Below are 18,566 nucleotides of genomic sequence, written 5' to 3' on the forward strand. Positions count from 1 at the left end.
AATACTTTTTATTTAAAAAAAAAAAAAAAAAAAAAAAAAAAAAAAAAAAAAAAATACAATTTTCTACTATATTTATATACTAAGATGAAAATACTACTTTTTATTATTTTCTATATTTTATTTAAATATTATATATTTTTATAATTAAAAGATTTTTTTTTCTTTGTTTCATATTTTATTTTTTATTCACCACTTGTTTTTTCTTTATCATTTTGTTCATTCTCTTAATATTTTTAATCTCTTTTTTTTTTTTTTTTTTTTTTAACTATAAATGAAATTGAAGTATAAAAAAAAAAAAAAAAGTCAAATTTTTTTATAAATAAGATATATATCATACATATAATTTCACACATGTAATTTACATTTTCTTCATTGCATAAAACTAACAACCATTTAATAAAAATATTTTTGTTTTAATAAATTATATTTACATATTATGTGATAAAAAAAAATATATATAAAATTATATTTTATTTTGTTAAAAGATAAATATTTTTTATTGGAATTTTTAAAATGGAGGATGAGAATCATATAAGCTATCATGAATATAAAAGGAGATTAAAAAAAATTACTGAAGAAATAAAAAAAGAAAAGAAAAAAACTTGTAACAAAATTAAAAAAAGTGAAAACTTATTGAAACTGGAAGAAGAATTAAATAAATTGAATTCTCTATATAATGACCATAATAATGAAGGTAAAAATAATAATATAAATGAAAATAAAAATGAGTGTGAAAATATAAATAATTTAGTTACAGATAATTTATATTTATATAACGAAATTTCTAAAAAAGCTTTAAAAAATAGAAAAAAAGCTAAACAAAAAGAATTAGAAGAAATAAGAAATGAGAAATTAAAAAACAAATGTGGAGAAAAAGAATATGAAGAATTATTAGAAAATTTGAAAAAGTTAAATAAAACAATATTTCCTATTCCTCCAGATGGAAATTGTTTATATGAATCAATTTTACATCAACTTAGAGAAAGAAATAAAAACTATAAATATACTCTAACTGATTTTTTAAATATTATAAATAAAGAAAATTTTTCATTAAATAATGTTGATTTAAATGATTATAGAAATAAAAATAATTTTGATTTTAGTATTTTTCCTAATATAAATCCATATGATTTAAGTAGCGATATTTTAAGATTCCTTACATCAATATACTTATTACAGAACAAATCTTTATTCATAAATTTTATTTATGTTAATCAAAATAATATGAACTCTGATTCAGATGATGGTATAAAAACTTGTTATAAATATTAAAAAGCCAAAATAAAAGAAATTATTCTTTTTCCATCATTTTTTTTAGATCCCTTTTTTAATTATTGTAAAGAAATTATTAACGGTATTTATGGGTAAAGGAATAAAAAGAAAACTAATAATATATTAATAATATTTATATAATTTCATTTATCTATTTTTATAATTTTATTATTACAAGGAAATTTCTTATGTATTTTTAAATGTAAAAATAATTTTATATATATATATATATTTTAATTCTACTTTTTGTATAGGAGTGAAATAGAAATAAAAGCTTTATCAAATATTTTACAAAAAAAAATTACTGTTTATGATGTCAATATGAACGTGTCATATGTATATTTATAAAAATTGAAAAAAGAAATTTTGTATAATTATAAATATAGTACATTATTTATTTTTCTATGCTTCATATTTCATTACCTTTAATTATTTTTAATTAGGAGGAAAATTACGACAAAGAATTACATATATGCTTCCATCATAAATTGTATGCATTAGGTAAAGAGTATATATAAAAGATTATATAAGAAATTATTTTGTAATGAGGAACATTTTATTTATAATTTATTATTTCAATATATTTTTTTACAGGTAAGCATTATAATTCCGTTATAGATTTAGAAACGTAAAAAAAAAAAAAAAGGAAAAAAAAATTTTATGTTTAAAGATAGATCAAAATAATAAAAAATATACTTTTCATATATATATCATAGTACCTTTGTATAATTTAGATGAATAAATAAAATTAGGAGAATTGTTTTTGTATATTTTTATTAAAAACATTAAACTTCGTACTAATTATAAAATTAAAATTTTTTATAAAAAATTTTTACAAAAAAATCTGTTGGGTTCCTCTTTTTTTTTTTTTATTTCTTTTCTTTTTTGAAAAAAAAAAAAAAAAAAAAAAAAAAAAAAAAAACACATATGAAAAAAAGAAAATAACAAATAATATATAGTAATAACGTTAATTTAAAGTTTTTAATTAAAATGCTAACAAATGTATATAAAATAACATATAATAGTTTTTTCAACAAAAAAAAATTTTCAATAATATTTTTTTAAAAAAAAATTATATATATACATGGACAAATTAAAAATATATATATATATATATATATATACAAATGTAGGATAATATAATATTAATATTTACAAATAAATATTAAATGAAACTATCTTTAATGATTATAATAGCCTTTTAAATATTATAATTTTCATCCACTTAACTGATTTACATCATTATATTTTATCTATTTGCTTTTCTTCTTCTTCTTCTTCTTCTTCTTCATATTCTTCATCTTCTTCATCTTCTTCATCATCTTCTTCTTCATCTTCTTCTTCATCTTCTTCTTCATCTTCTTCTTCTTCATCTTCTTCTACTTCTTCCTTTTCTTCTTCTTCTTCTTCTTCTTCCTCTTCCTCTTCCTCTTCTTCATCTTCTTCAACTTCTTTTCTTAAAGCATTTCTTGTTCTTTCATGTGGATAATTTTGTTCTATTATATTATTCTTATTTATTTCACAATAATATTTATTTTTTTCATTAATGTTACAATTATATTTTTTTTCGTCCAAAGTAATTTCAACGGAGCGCTTAATATAACTTTGTAGAAGTTCGGAAGAAGGATATGGTGAATCTAAAAGAGATATGAAAAAAAAAAATTGTTTATTTATTGTTAAGAACTTAACAATATATATTTTAATTTTTAATGATTATATATATATATTTCTTAATTTTTATTCTCGTCAATTTTACCAGATATTTGCCCTCTTTTATCTCTCGGCCTCCATTTATTTTCGTATTTACGTATAGGAGGATCGCAAATTTCTTAACATATGGATTAAAAAAAAGATAAAAAAAAAAAAAAAAAAAATTATAAAGATTGAACAAAATAATGCATTTATATTAGCGCAATTAAATAAATAGAAAATGTTCTATATATATTGGTATAATAATTTGCCAATATAAGGTTATATATATAATGTATATTGAAAAATAGATAATTGCTTTTTTTTTTTTACCTAAAAAATTAAAATCTGAACTTTTTAGTAATTCTATAGCTTTTTTAGGGTTGTAATCAACTCTATGCAAAATTTTGAAGGCATATTCAGGGGTAAAAGGATGCCACCCTAATTGGCATTTCCAGTTTTTTGCTAATTCTTTTATAAAAATTGCTAGTTCGTAATCATTTTTAATAACTAATTCATATTGCCCCTCACTTAAAAACTTCTCTTTCATTCTTTCCAGTAAATAAGGTGAATAAACTAACTCAGATTTATGTACTTCTAAAAAAAGAAAAAAAAAAAAAATTATCAATAGAAATTAAAAAAAAAGACAACTATATAAAATAAAAGAATATATCTCATATATATATATATATTCATATGTAATACCATCATATTTTTCTGAATGATTATTTAAGAAAAATGTTGAGACATTTGAGACCTGGTAATTTTCTCCTACATTAATTTGACTTGTATATTTGCTCCCTTCACTTTTTTGCTTAACTTTTTCTTTTTTTTTTTCATATGTACTATAAAAATAAAAAACAAAAAAAAAAGATTATAAAGTTATATATATATATATGTAAAGATAAAATTATAATTTCTTTTTAATTTCTTTTATTTTCTTGCTTGATAGTTTTTATTTTTTTTCTTTTTTTCCAGGAAATGTCAATAGATACACCTAAAAAAAAAAAAAAAAAAAAAAAAAATGATAATATAAATTTTATTAATTTAAACTTTTGTAAAAAGATAAAATCAAAATTATTATTTCTTTGCCTTTTCTTTTACAAAGGGGGCAATGCCAATAATTGTAATTTGTCTGTGGCCTATCAGTCGCACTTAGACACTATTAAAAATCAATAAAATATTGAAAAAAAAAAATAAATATAATTAAAAATAAAAAAATATAGATTTTTTAAAATATCAATAATTGTATATATGTATTCAAATATATGTGTAATATACATATATATGATAAGATCTAATACAATGATCACAACAAATTAAGTTTCCTCCATGATAACATTCATAGCAGAAAGAATCATTTTCATTATTATCATTGTAATTTTTTAATGTCAAATTTGTGTTTTCAGGTTTTAAATTTTTATTATTTATTTTCTTATCATTGTTATCATATGTTTCATTCTTATGATTATTAATCCCATAGTTTTTTATTATGCTTATTTCCTTTGCTTTTGTTTTATCTATTTCTCTTCTTTTTATTTTATCATGCATAATCACAATGCTTTTTTCCATATGTTTTTCTAGGTTAAAAATATAATTAATAAAAATATAAGAGAAATTAAAATTTAATATGCATTTTCTATTTTAATGAATTAAAAATGTTAAAATATTTTACATCTATTTTGTTAAGTCAAACTAAAAAAAAATATTTACATTAATGTGTTTAGTTAAAGTATAAACATTTATTTTCATGTATGTGTTCTGAAATAAAGTTACGAGTAGTATATATATATAAATTATTTATGAATTTTTTTTTACTTTTTATTATTAAATTTATGAAGTTAAATAAGTTATGGAAAAGAATTATAATTTTAATATTTTACCTAAATTTTATTCTTTTCTTATATAAAAGAAATATTATTTACTGTGTACTTTAAATCTGAAAGTTTATTAAATTTCTTGAGTTTTCATATAATTTTTATTTTTATAAATATATTATTCTTTTTGATTTTCATTTGCTTTTACACTATTTTATACAACATTATGTAACAGATTTAATTTTCGTTGTATTTTTATTCTAACTACTAATTTATATTAATTGCACACAAAACATGCTAATTTTGTATATAATATTTTTAATATTTAAATATACATTTATACATGTATATATACATATTATATATGATTTATAATAAAATAATTATATTGCACATAATACTAATATTTTTAAAACATTTAAAAATTGCTTTTACGTGTCCAATTTATTTATTTTTTTATAATAAATACATAAATATACATATATATATGTATATGCATATATATATATATATGCATATATAAAATGTATATTGATACGTATGTATATTGTTTTTTTTAATTTGTACAATATTATATTATTTCCTTAAAAATATAAAAATACAATTAACCAAACAAAAAAAATATAAAAAAAAAAAATGTTTTTATTAAAGGTAATGAAATTTTATTAAAAATATAAATAATATTACATAAAAATTTGCAAAAAAAAAAAAGAAAAAAAGAAATAAAAAAAAAAAAAACAACAGCAACAAGAATTTTTTTTTATATAGTTGTATAATGTCAATTTATGTTTTTAATTAGCAATTTACATGCCATATTTTACATAAAATTAAAAAAGTAAAAATATAAACAAAATTTTGCGATTAAAGCGATAAATAAAATAAAAAAAAAAAAATATATATATGGAGTAATAAATATACACACAATTATTTATTTTATTTTATATTTATATTTCTGTTTTTTTATTTTATTTAATTATGTTTTTTTTCAATAAAAATACAGAAACAATTTTTCATTTTTAAAACCATTTTTATTATGATTCAATTATCCCAAATTTTTCAATTATAACTTAAATTTTACGATTATACAATTAAGTAAATCACAAAATTAAATAAAATAATTATAAAAAAAAAAAAAAAAGGAAAAAATTTTTAATCTTTACAATTTTAAATTATTCGTGTTTTATTTTTATATTCATATTCACTCTATAGTATATTTTTGAATACTAATAAAAGATACTATATTTTTAAATCGTGGTTAAAAAATACTATGATCAACCGAGTGCATTTATACATGTATACAATTTTTTTGTATTTTTTAGATATAACTCGGAAAAAAAAGAATTATTATGAAGATTTTAAAATAAAATGTTTACAGGGGAATATAAATGTACAACAATGGTTTAAATTTTTTTTCCCTTTAAGAGTATTTTATATTTTTTAATTATTGATATATTTTTTTTTATAAATTATTTGCTTACTAATTATATTGAAAAGTTTGATATACATTTAATTATTTTAGTATTGTTTTTTTTACATTAACCAGTAATCATTTACTTCTCATTTTTGTGCAAAACAAACTAAAATTAATAATTAAACATATTAATGATTTTTTTTTTGGAAAAAGTAATAACAAAATAAAATAAAGTTATAAATATGATTTATGTTATCCATATACATTAGTAACGTTATGTAAATAGAAATATGAATAATATTTCAAAAAAAAAAAAAAAAAAAAAAAGTTAAGTTACATAAAACTTCATTATGTTTTTAAAAGCATTAATATTGAAAATAATATTATATATATAAAATGAATTATAAAGCATATTTTCTCATTCAACATATATATAAAATATGAAAAAATTATTATTTTAATTGTTTCTTTTAATAATATTTTTTTCATATTTTTTTAAAAATTTACTTTTACAATTTTTTTAATTTCTAAATGAGAACAGTTCTAAAATGAATAACAAGAATTATAGAAATAATTTACTAATATGTTTTTTATTAATAAGTATTATATGATATTAGTTTTAAATGATATAAATAATTTGGTTACAATCTATGTAATTATTAATTATAATCTCCATATTATAACATGTTAAGCCAATATATTAAAATAAAAAAATATATATATTTTAAGACAATGTAACAAAAAAAAAAAAAAAAAAAAAAAAAAAAAAAAAAAAAAAAATTATTTTAAAACAATGACACAAAAAAAAAAAAAAAATATAATATAAAGATAAAAAAGAATATGATTAAAAAAAAATATAGTTCAATTATAAATTAAATAGATCAAAAGAAACAAAAAAAATAATAATAAAGTTAATTATAAACATAATTACATAATTTTTTTTTTCAATTTTAATTAAAATATTTTAAAAACATTTTTTTTTTAATAATTTTCTTTAATTATATAAAAGATTACTCTTAAATAAGTTTTTATTTAGTATTCTCTAAATACCATATATCCTTAAGAAGCTATTTTAAGAATCTAGAGATCTTTTAATTAGAATTTCAAAATTACATATGTATATTTTCTCCAGGTAAGTGAGATAATTCATTATGAATAATATTCAATCCTTCTTTCTGCATGTTTTTTTGAAGTTCTGAAATTTGTTTTATTTCTATTTCTGCTTCACGAGGTATTCTAGTAGTTAAATTAAATATGGCATTTCTATGAGCATCCATAAATTTTTCATCATATATATCTTGAGTCTTTGTAGTATCTTGTTTAATCCACTTATTTTGTAAATGAACCATCTCCAAAGGATGACCTGGGTGCAATGGAAGAGTTTCAAAGAGATTTTCATTAGAAGATTTAATGGTAGTTATATCTTCTTGTGATAAATTTAATTCAGTATTAGAAAATGATTCATTACATTCGCAATCTGAACATTCACATGTATGTTCTGATAGATTGTCACATTTTTTTAATTTATCCTTCTCTTTTTTCAAATCTGCATTTACTCTCATCCATAGAGCCAAGTTATCTACCTCATACAATTCTTCTGGATTTATTTTAGTTATTCCCTTTGGATATTCTCTAACCTTTATTGTTGAATTCGTTGGTACAATTTTTATTATATTATGATAAACTAAATAAGGCTTTTCAACCAAACAATCTACTTTATAAACCTTATCACTCCATGTTACTTTCGGTATTATTCTTTTACGAACTGGCACCGGTACATATTTATCATTAAATTTAAAAACAGGAACATCTACATCTATAATTTTTGGTTTTGGAACTATATAAGGAACTGGTAGATTTATTGGTATATCAATTTTCTTTTTTATTTCAACTACTTTTTCAACTTTAGGTACAAAGACATTTTCCACTGTTTTATTTTCTGTCAATTTTACTTGTGGACCAAATGGTGTCAACAGAGGTGGTAATATATTATTGTCATCCACATATTGATGCTTGGGATTTTCAAAATTGATTTGCATATCTTTATCTTTTAAACTGTCATAATTTTCCATTGTATTTCCATCTTCATTAATGAATTTGTTCTTATCTTTATCAAAATAATGATAAACTTCTTCTACAATTTCTTGATCTTTGAAACTTATTTTTTCTTGAACTTTCAGAACATCCACTTTTTTTTCTGTTATAATATTTTTTACTACAGGCTTCTCAATAATATTATATTTTGTTATTTCTTTTGGTACATATTTAAGCTTTTCAACAAAAAGGGGATCATACTGGATTTTATCTACAAATTTCACTTCTGGAACTTCTATTACCTTATTTTTATTTTGAATAAAATAAGTAGGAACCTCTTTTATTTTTTCAACTAATTCAATCTTTGGTTTATGTATTATTTTTGTTTCCTTTGTAGGAATATTTACAATACGATTACATGTGTCTATTGGAATATTTCTAGTTAATGCAACCCATGATCTGTTTTCTTTTATATCACATTTTAGTGGCTTGTTTGGTTTCATCTCAAATTTCCTAAAATTCATTTCGTCATAGTTCCTCGAAAAATCACTTTCTTCATTATCTCTATTTAAGCTTGACATGCTATTATTTTTTATATGGATTGTTCTTTCCATTTAAATAATATATAAATATTAGTGCGGTTAATTTTTTAGTTAATAACTAGTAAAATAAATCAGTGAATACAAAATACTTGAGTAATTAAAAGGAACAAAATATATTTAAAACAAAGAAATCTATAATTTAAAAAATACAAATGTATTATTTCCACATAAAATGGAAAATATGGTAGTAAACAAAAAAAAACAAAATAATTATAGAAATCGAAATATATATTTTAAATCATTAAAATTATTTTTGTAAAAAAAAATAGAAATTCTTACAAAAAAAAAAAAATAAATAAAATAAAATATAAAATATTCTTGTTTTATCTTTTTTTTAAATGAGTAATACAAAAATATATGATATGTTTGTATGTACGAGTTATAGTGTCACACACTTAAAACAAAAAAACATTAATATACACATACATGTGTAAATAAATTAAATATAAAAAGGCTGTAGAATATTTCCAATACTTTTTTAGTACACTAAAATTCATTATTTAATAAATAAAATTTTATATTAATAAAAACTTTATAAAATTTGTATTATTTAATACAATGTTGAATATTTTTATATTTTAGAAAAAAAAAAAAAAAAATATGAACATGCTCATGCATATGTTACTTTTTATTTTTTTTTTTTTTTTCAATAAAGTAGCTTTTTTTTTTTTTTTTTTTTTATAAACTAAAAATTTGGCATTATATCATTAATTATTTATATTAAGAAAGTATATTAAATATTTAAATATCTTTATTCACTTTTTGTGAAACGAAATGAGAATTAAAATTTTTGATAAATAAAAGGCTTCATTATAGAGTTGATGTTATGAAAAACGTGCCTATTAGTATCAATTTGGAATTGTGCTTAAAATGATTACCCAAAACTTTGGAAACCTATTTTCATTTAATTATATATATATATGTATGGATAGTGAGAAAATAAATATTTATTCAAGTAATTCTTTAAATCATAATTTTTTCCTTAAAAAATTTGAAAAAAAAAGAGTAGAAATTAAAATAAAATAAAGTAAAAAAGGAAAAATTTATTCGAAATTTATTAAAAGAAAAACATTAAGAATCATAGAGGATGGCAGTAAGTCATTTTAATGGAAATACATATATTTTTTTAAATTATTTGTAAAAATATATATTTATTACAAAATAATGAACATAGCTTGTAACTTTTTGAATTATATGAAAAATTTTGAAAAAATTAAGAGAAACAATTCTATTATATCAAAAAAAATAAGTATTACTTTAATTTTCAGAAATTATACAAATGAAAAAGAATTAAAAAATAAGGATATAAATAGAAAAAAAAAACAAAAGTCATGGATGAAGAAAATTAATGTAAATGAATTACCACGTAAAAAATTTGGAAATAAATTAGGAACAATAGCAAAAAAGGAATATTTAAAATATTTATTTGAAATTAGTGAACATAAAATTAATTGTGATCAACTTAATAATCATGAAAAAAATTATAGATATAATGTAATATTAAATGAAAAAAATGCGAATGAAAAAATTAACATTAAGGTTGATTATAAGAATAATGATAATGTTACATGTTTAAATAATGATAAATTATCAAGTGAACAAATTAATAAAGAAACAGATGGAAAAATAAATATGAGGTTTGATAATAAAAGTGAAATATCATTCATTTCGAATAATAATTTAATAAGTAAAGAATATTTGAATACTTACAATAAGGTTTTTTGGGATGATGTGAGGAATGAATTAAAGCATCATTTACCATTTCTGCAACCCTATAGTATAACCACTGCTTTAAATTATTTGTCTAAAATCAATTATGATGATTATAGCATTTTCAAATTTATAGCTGAAAGAATTGATGAAAGATGGTTGAAAAATTTTAATATAAAGGATTTAACATTATTACTTTTATCTTATTCAAGGTTGAATTTAAAATTTAATTCATTTATAAATTTAATAAGTAGAGAATTATTATATAAAATATGCTATGCCAACTTCGAAGATTTGTCTCACATAGCTTATTCTTATACAAAAATGAAAATATATGACTATGAAGTTTTTCTTCATCTAGGTAATGAAACGAAAGATAAAATAAATAGTGAAATGAGTAAAATTTCATATAAAAATAGTAATAATAATAATAGTAATGACAGCACAGATAAACAAGGTTTATTAAAAGAAAAAACAGAAAGTGAAAGTTTTGAGAAATATAATAACCATGATGAAATAAAACATCATATAATAGATAGTAAAAATACAGTGTTAAACATAAAAGATAGATATAATAAAGATAAATCTAATGAAGAACAAGGCACAATTAAAATGAATACGTTGAATCATAAAGAAAATGAAAACAAAGATAATTTAATAAAAGAAAATAAGAAATATTCTCATTTATGCCTTTTAGTTTATTGCTTTGGAAAAATGAAGCATTGTGACAATAATCTTTTTGATTTAGTTTCAGAATATGTAAAAGTTGAAAAACTTAATAATATTGATTTAAGTAACTTGTCTTATACATTTTCTTTATATAATTTTTATAAAAATTCTTTTTATGAAAAATTCAGTATAAAAAGTTACGAAATTATTGATTTACTTGAACCACTACAAAAAATAATTATCATGACTTATCTTTTAAAATATCCGAAGGAAAAAATGTTAAATATATATTTTACATATCTAGAAAGCATTAACAAAGAGATTAAAGAAAAAGAAATATATAAGGAAGCAATATTTTTAAATGTGTGCATAAATAGCCTATCGAACAGTGTATTCTTAAATTTCCTATTTAAAATAGTAAACACTAGTGAACACATTTGCGAAAAGAGGTTAGAAGAATTAAACAAGGTGTATTTTATTTTAAAATTCTTAGTTAATTATACAAACTTTTTTATGAATAATAAAAAAAAAATTTCATCAAGAGATTATCCAAAAATTTTGAATATTTTATATAAAATATATGACAAGGGTAATTTTTTATTATTGTATGATTCTAAAAAATTACATATAGAAAAAGTGGAAGTTTTAATATCAAATGTTCTAGATAAAATATTAAATGAAATAAAAAAACTTCATATTCTTGATTTAATTAACATTAAAAATATTTTGAATTCAAATTATGAAAAAATTAAATTTGCACAAAAAATAAAAACAATTCTAAATTCTATTAGTTTAATTGTAAAGTGATAATTTATAAAAATATATTAAAAAAAAAAAATTGGATATAATGTAAAATAAAATGAAATATAAAGGAAAAAAAAATATATATTAAATATTTTCTCTTTTAAATCATTATATATAAAAGAAAAAAATAAAATAACATAAAATTTCAAAACTCTAAAAAAAAAAAAAAAAAAAAAAAAAAAAAACATAAAAATAAGGAAATAAACAAAAGAAATAATCTAATTATTTTAACAATTCAAATATGTTATCTTTTTTTAAGTTGTTATTATTTTATATTATACATTTTTAGTATATAAGATGTTAAAATAAAATAACATTAAGATATATATCATAAGATATTTTATCTCATTTATTATTAAGGGATAATTTATATAAAAAAAAAATGCTCTTTATATATCCTTCAAAAAATTATAAAAAATCTAATTGGAAAAGAAAAAAAAATAAATAAATTAAAAATAAACAAATTAATATATAAACAATTATAATATTATTATATATATATATAAACTAATTCTTTTCATAAATTCTTTTTAATGATCATTTCCTATTTTTTTTTTTTTTTTTTTTTTAATTACAACTATTTTACTTTTTTAATAAAATATTCGTTATTTTTAACCAAAGATTTAAACTAATGGTAATTATAACTAAAATACTGCATATATAAATTTTGAAAAAATTATTTTATTATATGCTTATTGTTTATCTTTTGCTTTGAGTTTACTTTTCCTGCTATGGTCAATATTTTTTTGTTTGTCATCAATATTATAATTTCTTTTGATATTTTTTTTAAGTAAACTATTTTCTTTTACATCATTTTTTTTATTTTTGTCTAACTCAACTTTTGTGTTCATTTTATCTAAACATGATTTTTTTAATTTAATTAATTCATTTTCATCCTTTTTTATTTTGCTTTTAATATTCTTATACTTGAGTTTTTCTAAATTTTCGTTAAATGGGAATTTGTTTTTTTGATCAAACGCTTTATCTAATGAAATTGAGGTTAACTCATTAGAAAACATTTTCTTTATATTTTTATTTTCGTTCTCATGTTCATTTAAAAATGTCATTGAATTCCTGAATTTTTTAGTTTCGTAATTATAAGATTTGTTCAAATTATAAAATTTTGAAGTACTATTTAGAAGTTTTTTCTCATCATAAATAAAACTATCAGCATTATTATTTAATTTTTCACTTATGGTATTAATATCATTTTGATATAAATTATTTTCGCTTTCATTTAAATCTATATTAATAAACTTCTTTTCATCTTTAATATTATTACTATTATCTACGTTATAGAAATTATTTGTTTCTTCTTTATTTTTATAATTATCAAACTTATCATAATTTAAAAAGGTTGTATTATTTTCATCATTTTTTTTTAAAGTAATTTTTTCATAATTATTTTTGCTATTTGAAGAATCAGGAGATAGTAAATTTTGATCAAAAAATGAGGATTCATATGTATTCATTTTTTTTTTTTCGTTGTATAAATTGAAAATTTTTTTCTCATTATTTATTACTTCATTATCACTTGTATATTTAATATTCGCATTTTTTATCTTATTTTTTTTTTTCTCTTTATCGAAATTATCATTGGAATAAATAAAATGCTTTTCTATAAATTTTTCTGAATAAGAATCGTTCATACTTGAGCTATTACTCCCTACTCTATTAAATATATTGTCCTTATCTATATTTTTACCGGAAAAATTATTATCATTAATTCTCGAAGATGACAAATGACCTTCTTTTTTTACGAGATTCTCAAAATTTATTAAGTTATCATCATTATCTATATTTTCCTCTTCTTTATTTTCATTTATTTTAAAAGATTGTTGTTTTTTATCAAAAAAGTGTATATTGCTAGAATTCAAGTTTATAAATGAATTATTTTCAAAATAATCATCATTTATATGTTCGCTTGAAAAACCTATTTTAAAGTTTTTATCATTTTTTACTGTTTTACTATGAAGATAATCATTTTTATTTGGATACATAATAATATTTTCATCTATATTAAATTTCTTGTTGTAAAAAGAGTCTTGTTTTATAGAATTCATTTTATTTGAATTATCAGTGTCTTCAGTTTCTAATTTTTTTGTATAATTTTCATAATGATACTCTTCTCTTAAAGGTGACTGGGACAATTCCTCCTTTATTTTGTTATCATTTTGATCTATCTCATTATCATAATTAACATTATGTACAAAACTATTTCCTCCCTTTTTATTTAGTGTTTTCTCAAAAATTTTATTATTTGACATAACACATTCATTTTTTGAAATTTCTTTTTCATTTATATCTTCGTAAAATGTTTCATTATTTAAGTTATAAAATAAATTATTATTGCTATTACTACTTTCTTTTTTATTGTTGTTATTTATAAAAATAAAATTATCTTCTGATAAATTTTCATTATTTTTTTCATTCTCACTTGATCTCTTATTTTTAATTAAAACGCTTACATACTTAAATGGTTGATTCAATTGATTCGTTATATTCGTAAAAAAATTATTATTTTTTTCATCACTTTGAAAATTTTCGTATATCTCTTCATTTTCATGGTATATTTTTTTTTCATCAATATACTTAAAAATTTCAGAATCTGCACTTCTTGATTCATCCGTTTTAGTTTTATTTAATTCATTAATTTTCTCTTCATCCTCCTCATTATTGTTTTTACATTCTTTTATTTTTTTATATTTTTTATTTTCTTTAGTACTTCCATAATCTTTCATTACTTTTTTTTTTGTTTGTTCTTCGTCAAATGTTTCTTTTTCTTTCTTATTTTTTTTTTTTTTCTCCTCATTATTGTTATCTTTTTCTTCATGGTAATATTCTATATTACTATTATTATCTTTTTGTTCTATTTTATCTGTTTCGTCAAATTCTTCTTCATAATCTTCTTCATGTTCTTCTTTCTCATAATCACAATTATTATCACATCCCTTTTTTTCATTATCTTTTTCTGCTTCATTTCCTTTTTCTTCTTCACAACTTTTTTCATCCTTATAATCTTCGTTACTTTTATTTTTTTCTTCTTGTTCATCTTCATTATTTTTATCTTCTTTATTTTGTTGATCTACTTTTTCTTCATTTTCATATGTATTCTTCTTTAAATTAAATTTGTCATTCATGCTATTATAATGATTGTTTTCCTTTTTATCATTGTTATTGTTTTCCTCATATATTTCTTCTGTACTATTTCTTTTTGAAAATGAGTTGGTTTTATTTAAATTAGATGATTTTTCGTCATTTCTACTTTTAATAATATTTTCAATAACTTTCAATTTTCTTTCTTTATCCAATCGGACACACAAAGCTTTTTGTATTTCTTGTAATATACATAACCTTGCATTCATAATTACATTTGTTTTTTCTTTAATACATAATTCTTGATATTCTCTTTTTAAATTTATCTCTGTTTGTATAAGATTATTAATAGAATTTGACAATTTGGTTTTAAGGTTACTTAATTCATCATCACCTAATACTTCATATTCTTCTTTTAATTTTTTATAAAAATTTTCATCAATTTTTTCATTATTCATATTAGAAAATTTATTATCAAATATATTAGGAAACGAGTTAAAGAATTTATTATTTTCAATATCATTATTTGCTTTGTTCAAATTTTTCAATTTTTCTTGAAATTTATCAATATCATCTTTATAAGAATTATAAATATTATTTTTTGAGTCATTCAAATTTACATTATTATTTTTGTTAAAATTTTTGTCCATATCATTATTAATGAAATTCGATTTATTATTTTCGTTTTTAAAAAACTCATGATTATTGTTATTACTTTCATTAATTTTTGTAAAATCTGTTGTGTTTATATTTTTGAACACTCCGTTATTATTATAGGATGTTGTATATGTATCATTTTTTTTCTCTTCTTTATTGCAATTTTTTTGATTTGATTCTTCATTATTTATATTGGTTTTTTTATTATTACTATTTGAGAATTTTGTATCTTCAATAATCTGTGGGTAAATGTAATTTGTTTCTTTTTTTTTTTTTTCTTTTTGTCTTTCAATGTCATTTAATAACAATTGCTTAGCTTTAAATAATCTTTTGAAATGATTATTGTGTCTTTTTTTTATGTCAGCACTTATATTAATTCCTAATTTATCTGGATGCCATTTTTTTGACAAATTGGAGAATGCTTGTTTAATCTCAGCAACATTACAGTTTTTATTTATATTTAAAATTTGAAAACAAGTTGCATTAATTTGTGATTTCAATTTTTCCTCTTTTTCATCTGGTTTTATATTACATTTAATGCACATATTTTTATATGTAAGAAGAGCATTTTCATACTCTAGTAAGTTTTCATAGGCTTGAATTTGTGTATCAAAGGCATTAACATATTTAGGTATATATTTTAAACAATTATTGCAGTTTTCAATTACATCTATCCATTTATTTAAATGCATTAATGTTCTTGCTCTATTATAATATAATTTTCCAATATTTTCATTCATTGATTTTCCCATTTTCACAGATTCTGATAATTTTATCTGTTTTTCTAATGCCTCAGTATATAAGTCATATGCTACTTCATATTTGGAATTTTTATAATTTTCAGCTCCTTTTCCTGCTATATCTAATATATAACCTGATATTAAATCTATTTTTATATCTTCATTATCAATATAGTCTAATGGGGTTTTATCTTCTGAATTTTTATTAAATATATAATTATAATTTTTTCCTGATAATTTCAATATCTTTAATACATCTAAGTTCTTTTTCTGCAAAACATAATGATATATATTATCACTAGTTTGAGGGTTAATTGGATCTTTATAAAAATTTAAATACATAGTTGTTATAAAATTTTTTAATGTGTCATTTGCACAATAAAACAATGGATGTTTAATATTGTAATTTATATTCTCATTGGTAGTTAAACCAACACCATTGACATTAATTAATTTTGCTTCTTTCTGATTTTGTATTTCATTTACTTTCATGTTTGTATCAATCAGACATAAATCAAAAAATTTGAGAAAAAGTGCTTTTTTAACTATTCTTATCCATCGAAAATTATCACATTTTAATGACGTTATGAAGATTTTATATAAATTAAAAATATGCATATTTTTAAAAATTAATAATAATATAATAGAATTTATCATGCAAACTCTATCTTTATTTTTATCTAAATCAGAATTTTCTAATTGTTTTATAACTTCTTTTTCTAATTCTTTAGTTGGTAAATCACTTCTTTCCTTTTTTAAGCATAAATGTATATTTAAAAATTTTGATTCAGTAATACAAAATTCTTGTAAATGCTTCAATATTTTTTTATGATTACAAATATCTTTATTTTCTAATAAAAAATTAGAAATGTAACATCCATAAATTAGGGATTTCGTTTCTTCATCATATTTTTCTATATTTTTTTCAAAATTTATTCTCATAGTTTTCATTTTTGAAATAAAATCTTCTACAATATTTGAATCAATCATTTCACTATTGCCATAATAATATGGAAATTCATGTATTGTCACTTCTTTACTTTTTTCGTTGATATTTGCATTACCATTTTTACTATTTGTTGTTTTATTATTATTTGTTATGTTATCATTTTCTAATTTTTCATTATTTTCATTATTTGAAACACTGTTTGTATTATTATTATTATTATTATTAATATTATTTGTTGTAATATTATCATTAATGTTTTTTTTTGTAATATCATTTAAATTTTCTATTTTTTTTATTTCATAATTCTTTTTTTCAATTTCCATTTTTAATCTTTCTACTTCTTTTTTTAATACATCATTTTGAGATTTTGTGTCAATTAATTCTTTTGCGAAATTTTTGTCAAACTTATTAATTAGATTACTCAATTCATTTTCAAAGGTGGATAATGTTAATTTCATTTCTTCATTCTGCTCTTTAAGCTTAGAAATATCTTTTTCATATAAAATCATTTTATTCTTATTAGTGTTATTTAATTCTTCTAAATTAGAGATTTTTTGTTTTAAACTTTTTGTTAATAAAACATATTCATATAATTTCGATTCTAACTTTACACCTTCCTTTTCTTCATTGTATATTGAATATTCTAATATTTCAATTATTTTCTTTAATTTATACATTCTTTTTTTGGTAGGATTTTTTAAAAATTTTTTGCTTTTCTTCATATCTGAAGTTTTATCTTTATCATAAAAAAAGTCTAATTCAAAAGAACAAGAGCTATCTAAACTTATATTACTTACACTTTTTTCTTTAAAAATATTTTTCATTCTTTTATTATCTTTCATTTTTGAATATCTTCCGTATAAATAATTACTTATTTCACTATTTTCATTATCAGATATTTGCGATTTTTTTTTTTTAAAGGAATCATCACTAAAATTAAATTTTTTATTCTTTTCTTTACTAAAGTTATTCTTTTTTATATCACTAAAATTTTTGGTGTAATAATTTCCTATATCATTCATATCACTTTTTTTAAAATCATTAAAATTTAATTTTTCTTCTTCATTTATACTTATATCACTAGTATTTTTTTTTTTTTTTTTTTTTTTTATTTTT

The 18,566-nt window shown here is 18.6% G+C and overlaps 5 protein-coding genes across 5 annotated transcripts; 2 read left to right on the forward strand and 3 right to left on the reverse strand.

Annotated features, from left to right (window-relative positions):
- Window positions 1-513: 513 nt before the first annotated feature.
- On the forward strand, window positions 514-1,904 carry PGAL8A_00369200 (conserved Plasmodium protein, unknown function; the record flags this gene model as incomplete). Its single annotated transcript, XM_028672750.1, has 5 exons — window positions 514-1,246; window positions 1,319-1,364; window positions 1,527-1,608; window positions 1,716-1,773; window positions 1,867-1,904. 5 exons carry the CDS (start codon window positions 514-516, stop codon window positions 1,902-1,904), a joined length of 957 nt encoding a protein of 318 aa, XP_028529272.1.
- A 610-nt stretch (window positions 1,905-2,514) lies between these two features.
- On the reverse strand, window positions 2,515-4,533 carry PGAL8A_00369300 (phd finger protein, putative; the record flags this gene model as incomplete). Its single annotated transcript, XM_028672751.1, has 7 exons — window positions 2,515-2,909; window positions 3,029-3,100; window positions 3,295-3,558; window positions 3,667-3,806; window positions 3,907-3,958; window positions 4,066-4,123; window positions 4,243-4,533. The coding sequence occupies 7 exons, from the start codon at window positions 4,531-4,533 to the stop codon at window positions 2,515-2,517; spliced, it is 1,272 nt and encodes a 423-aa protein (XP_028529273.1).
- Window positions 4,534-7,298: 2,765 nt separating this feature from the next.
- Window positions 7,299-8,837, reverse strand: IMC1b (inner membrane complex protein 1b, putative; the record flags this gene model as incomplete). Its single annotated transcript, XM_028672752.1, has 1 exon — window positions 7,299-8,837. One exon carries the CDS (start codon window positions 8,835-8,837, stop codon window positions 7,299-7,301), a length of 1,539 nt encoding a protein of 512 aa, XP_028529274.1.
- A 1,152-nt stretch (window positions 8,838-9,989) lies between these two features.
- On the forward strand, window positions 9,990-12,011 carry PGAL8A_00369500 (conserved Plasmodium protein, unknown function; the record flags this gene model as incomplete). The annotated part of the gene is made up of 1 exon (XM_028672753.1): window positions 9,990-12,011. One exon carries the CDS (start codon window positions 9,990-9,992, stop codon window positions 12,009-12,011), a length of 2,022 nt encoding a protein of 673 aa, XP_028529275.1.
- Window positions 12,012-12,700: 689 nt separating this feature from the next.
- PGAL8A_00369600 (conserved Plasmodium protein, unknown function) lies at window positions 12,701-18,565 on the reverse strand (the record flags this gene model as incomplete). The annotated part of the gene is made up of 1 exon (XM_028672756.1): window positions 12,701-18,565. A coding segment is annotated over one exon (5,865 nt), but the record flags the coding sequence as incomplete, so codon positions are not given.
- Between the last annotated feature and the right edge of the window lies 1 nt (window position 18,566).

This window comes from Plasmodium gallinaceum (genome assembly GCF_900005855.1).
Source record: "Plasmodium gallinaceum strain 8A genome assembly, contig: PGAL8A_v1_98, whole genome shotgun sequence".
NCBI lineage: Eukaryota > Apicomplexa > Aconoidasida > Haemosporida > Plasmodiidae > Plasmodium > Plasmodium gallinaceum.